The sequence below is a fragment of the Nicotiana tabacum genome, chromosome 6, assembly GCF_000715075.1.
Source record: "Nicotiana tabacum cultivar K326 chromosome 6, ASM71507v2, whole genome shotgun sequence".
NCBI classification, from domain to species: Eukaryota; Viridiplantae; Streptophyta; class Magnoliopsida; order Solanales; family Solanaceae; genus Nicotiana; species Nicotiana tabacum.
In genome coordinates, this window is record NC_134085.1 from 119605160 (window position 1) to 119611968 (window position 6809).

Consider the following 6809-nt stretch of genomic DNA (forward strand, 5'->3'; position numbering starts at 1 on the left):
ATAAGCATTTTTTGGTATGAAGTTTTTCCAAAAAATGATAATAAAATACATAATGCAGGAGGAAAACTTCAGCTCCATTAGCCGAAGTTTTTACAGATTAACTAAACAACTTCAGCACCTGTGCTGAAGTTTTTTGTGCAATATGAAATTTTAATTTATGTTTTTTTTACAGAGTGTAATAGGAAAATTTCAGCTCCTCCTGTTGAAGTTTGTAAATATTAACTAAAAAACTTCAGCACCTATGCCGAAGTTTTTTGTGCAATATGAAATTTTAATTGATGTTTTTTTACAGAGTGTAATGGGAAAAAATATTAACTAAAAAACTTCAGCACCTATGCCGAAGTTTTTTGTGCAATATGAAATTTTAATTGATGTTTTATTTTTTTTACCCAGTGTAATAGGAAAACTTCAGCTCCTCCTGTTGAAGTTTTTAAATATTAATATGCCGAAGTTTTTTGCACATAGGTGTTTTAAATATTAAAACACTCATATAATGTTTTAATATAATGTTTTCTTCGTTGTGTTATTTGCCAACTCGTTTTGCTGAATTTTTTAGATATGAAATAAATAACTTCAGCTTGTTTCAGCATATTTGTCGAATTAGAATGTTAGAATTCATCGTCAAATAGATTTAGAATGCAAATTCAGCATATCAGTGAAGTTCGTCAAACAACTTCAATCAATCAATCAGAAAACATGTAATTCAAAAACTATTTTGAATTCTGAAGATGAATTTGAATACTTACAATGTATTTTGTAATTTTGAATTTGGATTTTTGAATTTGGTTCAAATCTGGTTTGTGAGAGGCGATCTCAGGAGAGACGGACTGATGGAGGAGATACAAAGAAGATCTGGAATTTGATTCTAGGTATGATTGATGCATCTTTTATATGTTTTGGAAGGGGTAGCATGATCATATTATTATGGATTTTTTGTTAGTTGGTTACAAAATCAATAGTTTTTAAAAATAGAATATAGGTGAAAGGGTGACATAAAAATAGGGTACGGCTGCAAATCGCCCTCCACAACGACTGTACTATCAAGTTGGTTCAAATTTATTAATATATAGATTTTGCTCTGTTTTAGATGACATTTATATCTATATACAATAATTTTTCTGTAAGTCCGCCCCTGATCGGCAAGAAGATAGAAGCTTCCAACAAAGTAATGCAAAGAGCATGAGCATCAGTTATTATGGTCGTACTTGATATATTATCCGAATTGGACAGGATATAGAAAAGTTCAAGCAAGCGTCAACCGCCTTTTAGTTCGTTGCACAAAACTGGCGACCTCGCGCTATATACGGAGTTTGAGAAAGGGCCAGACCTAATATGGTCTAATCTATTTTATTTGCAACAAACTATTGTTTACGGGTTGAATATATGATAAGAGGCGGCTCAATATAATTATTGGCCTAAATCAAACTTAAAAAAAAAAAAAAAGGATTTCGTGTATGTTTTTGTTTGAAAGTCATTTCTCTAGCTTTTTGCGATGCAAAATCACTAATTAATCTTTTATAATAGATTTTTTCAATTTTTTTCTAATCGATAATAAAGCTAATCCATTTATTCTTTCTTGTATTAACAATTTTTTTTTAATATTTTATAATAAAATTTAATATGTATTTAAAAATATTCTAATAGGGATCGTAATGGTGGGATTTCGCAGGATACTCCATGGGTTGGGATATTCCATGGGATTACTTATGCCACCTTCTATGTGGGGATAACTAATCTCACCAATTTAGTGTAAAAGTTATCTCGGGATTAGCTAATACCCAAACCAAACATGGAATAAAGTTAATCCCAAACTTTAACCCGGAATTATTATTCTTATCCCAATATACCAAACGACCCTTAGTGTACTTATTTTTCGAACATCCCGAAGGGACTGAGCCATGCAAACAATTTTTCGAACTTCAAAATTTTGGGTGCCCAAAACTAAGGATTTACTAGCCGGCCTGGGTCTTAAGCTGCCCATGCATATGGCCCTGATGGCTGCGCGATGCTTCCCTTCATTAACAACACGATAATCTAGGAAAATTAATCATTTGTATGAATACGAAATGACCCTTGAATGATAGAAAGCATCAGAATAGCGGGTTGTACGTTCAGAAGCAGTACAGCTCACTGTAACCGTTGCCTCTGGATAGCCAAGCAGAGATCTAGATCCATATCATGATTTGCAAGATTCTTCTCTAACAGAGAAACAACGTGCATAAATTCTTTGTCCCCTGGTCTTTTGAGGCCCCATAATTAATCTTCTGATTCTGCAGTTGTGGTATTGGAGAAACTGAATTAAACTATTCTTCCCGCACGTTCTGTTATGGACCCAATAGGCTATAAAAGACACTTAGCTTCTTGGAACTTTCTTTTTATTCTAGTTTATTCTCCTTATCATATACCAAGAGAAATATGATATAAAGAAAATGCAGATATGGCATAGATTTGAGTCAATTCATAACATGATATGATTAAAGAAGCTGTGAGCTAATTATTTGGGTGTTGTATTGGCAGTGTTAACTTAATGGTGAACATAGCTGCACCAACTTGCAGTGTCCTTAATGTGGAGAAGTCCTACTAGTTTGCCCTAATAAACAAGGATGGAGCCTCCGCCGAAAAACTATACTGTGTATAGAAGATCAAAAATATTTTTATGTATATATATTTCATGTTGAATCTCCTTAGTTTTTTTCGTATTTATTTTTTTAATTTTTAGAATCTGATGAAAATCCTGTCTCCGCTACTATTAATGGACTCTACTGCATTAGTTATCATGATGCCACAGGCACACACGTGTGTACAGCGTGGTTGTTCATGTGGATGAGTTGCAGATAAGCATCTTCTCACGATCGTGTTTAATTAGCTTAAGGAAATTCAGTCAACATATACTGATCATATTCATACTAGATTATTGGTTTGGTATTGCTCACCAGATTAGACGTGTTACCCTTTGATTAAGGAACGATCTACACGAAGGAAGAAAAATAATAGTCAGCAGAAACCAGAAGAAGTAGTTGCTTCATACACAACTTGGTGAAAGCTGGCTGATGCGATCCAAAATGAAGAGGAGTTAATGAAATCCGTACACATGCATTGAGGGGTAAAATTCACCCTCAGTCGTTTACAACAGAACATATAAATTTATTATGGTTAAATGGAAGACATATAAATTATATATGTCACTTATTTATTGATTTAATGTAAACAATAAGTATAAGTAAGTGCCCGTTTGGACATAAAATTTGATGGAAGATTTTTCCAAAATTTTTAATTTTTTCGAAACCAACATTTGTTCATAAAATTTTCAATTTTCACTTGAAGATGCATTTTGAAAATTTAAAAAATCGCAAAAAGCTGTATTTCAAAATTTTCACTCAAATCTCTCACAAAACTTCAAAAACAACCCAAACTAAAATTTATGTCCAAACACAAAAAATCCAAGTACCATTTTCACTTGAAATTTTTTTTCGCCATTCTTTCGAATTTTACAATTCTTATGTCCAAACGCTATACTAAGTTTTCTCCGACATTGTGCCCCTCAGTTTGCGAGGTCTTTATTATTCGTCCATAGAAAAATGAAATGTACCTTAGAAGATGTTAACCATGTTACATCTCAAGTTATGGCAAGAGAAATATTAAAAATGGAGATAATTAGATGAATTCTCGATTTAAAGGTGAAATTTGATAAATTTACCGATCCTGGTCCTCATCAACTGCCAGTGGTTAAATTTCACCTTTCATATCAACAAGTACACATTCTCTTGTACTCAAAGTTTAGCAGGCACTATAGTGGTCATTTTGAGTTTTTAGTTTGTCTAAATAATAGATAAATTTGATAATTAATCTTGGAAAGTTTTTAATGAGATTGAGTTAGATTTCGACAACAAAATAAAAAGTTTATGGAAGAAGAAGCCCTGTAATTCGATGAATCAACATTTGCGTGATTCAAAATGGGCAAAGTGTATACTAATCAATATTAGGATTAATTTAATAAATGCAACTATTCACAGTTCAAAATCATAGCCTACTACTAGTAAGCAAGGAGAGAATCCAGATCTCAGCTTAGCATTTGAGATCTATGGTGGAAAAAACTTCTTCTCCTATGTATGAAAGCAGAGTTCATAAAATCAGAGAGCTTAAGCTTCAACTGGCTTTCCATGTGAAGACCTGATTCTGAAAACATGCTCTTCCCCTGTGCATTTATCTACTTTCACAATCCAACGATTCTTTTTTCCTGAAACTCCCAAATTACCTCCTTTTTTAGCCGCTCTATTTGTTACTAATAGTCCTTCTCCTATAGGTAACAAATGAGCATTGAAGCTTTGGCATCTCCACGAACCCATAGAGAGCGCGTTGTATCCTAAAACGCTCACATTTTCTCCAATCATTCTTGCTGTTTGAAGTATGCCTTCACAATTGTTGAGGTTGCAGTCAATGAGTACAAAATCCGCTTCTCTATAGTCATTCATTAGTAGAGTTAGTGCGTCTCCGATTACAAATTCAAAATATGTTGCGTTATCGCCTAGAGCTTCTATTGATGGACTCAGTTTGTCAGCTGAATGAATGATGCAGATGACTCGGCCACACGTCTGCTGGGCTGCAGCCACCAGAGCTAGTGCGGTGGCCGGGTCGGCTGCATCTGCACATGCAACAACCATTAGCTGTGCATTGTTGCCTGCAGCAAGTGCTGAAATGAACTCTGCCATATCTGGCTCCTTTGCTCTCTTTCCCTGAAAAATACCAAATGAATCCAAGATTAAAGAAGGAAAACAATATAGGAACTTGAAGGTAGAAAATATAATACGAATTCATTTTAAAAGCAGGGAGTAAAGTAATATACTAACCATTTTTATTGCTCTGAGATAGGCTTTGGTAGCATTTTCAGCTGACCAGCAGGCCATTTTTCTCGCTATATTCTTTGTGCTTTGAAAACTTGGTTCTGACTCTTGAGTGCTCTGGAAATATGTTTTTAGCTATATATATATAGCATAATAAAGAGGGAAGTAGTTATGGGCAAGGAAGCATAGGGACCAACCAATCAATGAAGCAGTGCCCAGAGAGGAAGGGAAAACCGGATAAATTATATAGGCATTTTTTATATGTACTAATTGCGTAATAAATGTCCATACTTCTAGCGTAATTTAGTTTGTTGTAGCAAGTTGTCTACCTTAGTATTTAGGTTGCAATTGTATTTATCGTGGTCAATTATATTACTTGTATTTATCTTTTAGGAGATGTGATAGTATAAAAATTTATTAATACTGTTAAAAGAATGAAATTGTTCTATATTTAGAAATGAAACTGTAACAAAATTATTTGTAGTCATACAAATATTTATAATTTATTTTAGATCGCATAAAATTATATTGGACGGAAGGAGTAATAAATTGAGTACATCCATTTTATTTCGATTAGACCGTGCGTGCAATAAAACGTTTTGACATATCCCAAATATTCGGCTCTTAGCTGTACTGTTGTAGATCAGGGATACAAATGAAAATTTTAATGTACAAGTAGGATATTCGAAGCAATTTCTATAAGATCAATTAGTTTCGTAGAGACAAAACTGACGAGGTTCATGTTAGTCCTGACAGCCATCCAACAGAGTTGTTGTATTGTTCAAGATTCGGCTTAAATTAAAAGATTATGTAATTGTGTTACTACATGTCCGGCCTTGGTCCTTTGGAGTACGGTTCAATGTCCTTCAAGAAATAATGCATTTTGTCCGGTTGTTAGCTTAAACATCTTAGAAACTGGTTGTCATTGATTGCCTTTAAAATAATATTAGTGGATTATATTCAAGAAAAAGCAATGTATCCCAAAGAGCATTCATAATCTAGGCAAATACTATGTTGGATTGTGTTTGTTTTGAGGAAATGATGGGAGCCTAAGGAACTTTTGGTATATTAAGTAAGTGTCCCTATGTTTATTGTCCTTAGTAAATTGGAGAAAATACAACATTTGCCGTCCTACAATTATGAACCTATGATCCTGCTGAAATCTTAATTACCAAATCCAATACAACATCTCTGTTTAATTCTAGGAATAATCTTTCTTTTTCGTTCCAATGAAAAGCTCTTATAATGCAACAAAATGGGGGGAAAAGAATGACATGAAAACAAATACTGACATAAAATCAAAGATAAACTGCATGGGGTTCATGCATTGAACACACCACAAAAGCTGAAAACAAAGCAATGAATCCATGTGACAATCTGATGTCTTGTGGTCTTATCTGCTATATATCTCTTTCATTGAGAGGGACCAACTTGTTAGATCCTGCCGGAGAAATTAGTCAAAAATTATAAGCACATATGGTACGTCTCAATCGATCTTATAGCCTTGTTGCGGTGAAGCCATTAATACTTGGACTATACTGATCATATGTGGGGAGAATTTTCCAAAGTAATATAATATATAATATTGGAAATAGATAGATAGGAAGAATGAGGAAGATAAGTTTGAATAGATCAGCTTCCATTCAAGAGTCATGCATGAAATATGGACAAGTTATGGGTCAAGTAAGATTGTGATAGAAATGGTAGATGAAGCTTTGTAGTAATAAAAGGGACATGCCTGCATGGGTTGGAAGTTGTACCAGTAGATTACTTAAAAAAAGTAACTTTAGTTTCATGGCTCTCTGCAGCTGCATTATATTGCCATTACCATGAATGCCATATCGATTGCTGCTAAGGGGCTCCCTCTTGACATTCGTCTTCGTGCATGCATCTTTGCATGTGCGCATGCAACTACTCTCTATATACGTCTCTTCGTCTCTAGTTTCCTCGCTGCTTCCATGCTAGCGG

The 6809-nt window shown here is 34.1% G+C and overlaps 1 protein-coding gene across 1 annotated transcript; it reads right to left on the reverse strand.

The window, feature by feature from the left end:
• Nucleotides 1-3951: 3951 nt before the first annotated feature.
• Nucleotides 3952-4979, reverse strand: LOC107805927 (uncharacterized). The gene is made up of 2 exons (XM_016630034.2): nt 4848-4979; nt 3952-4733 (listed from the first exon to the last, which is right to left on the reverse strand). The coding sequence occupies exons 1-2, from the start codon at nt 4902-4904 to the stop codon at nt 4140-4142; spliced, it is 651 nt and encodes a 216-aa protein (XP_016485520.1). The 5' UTR covers nt 4905-4979; the 3' UTR covers nt 3952-4139.
• Between the last annotated feature and the right edge of the window lie 1830 nt (nt 4980-6809).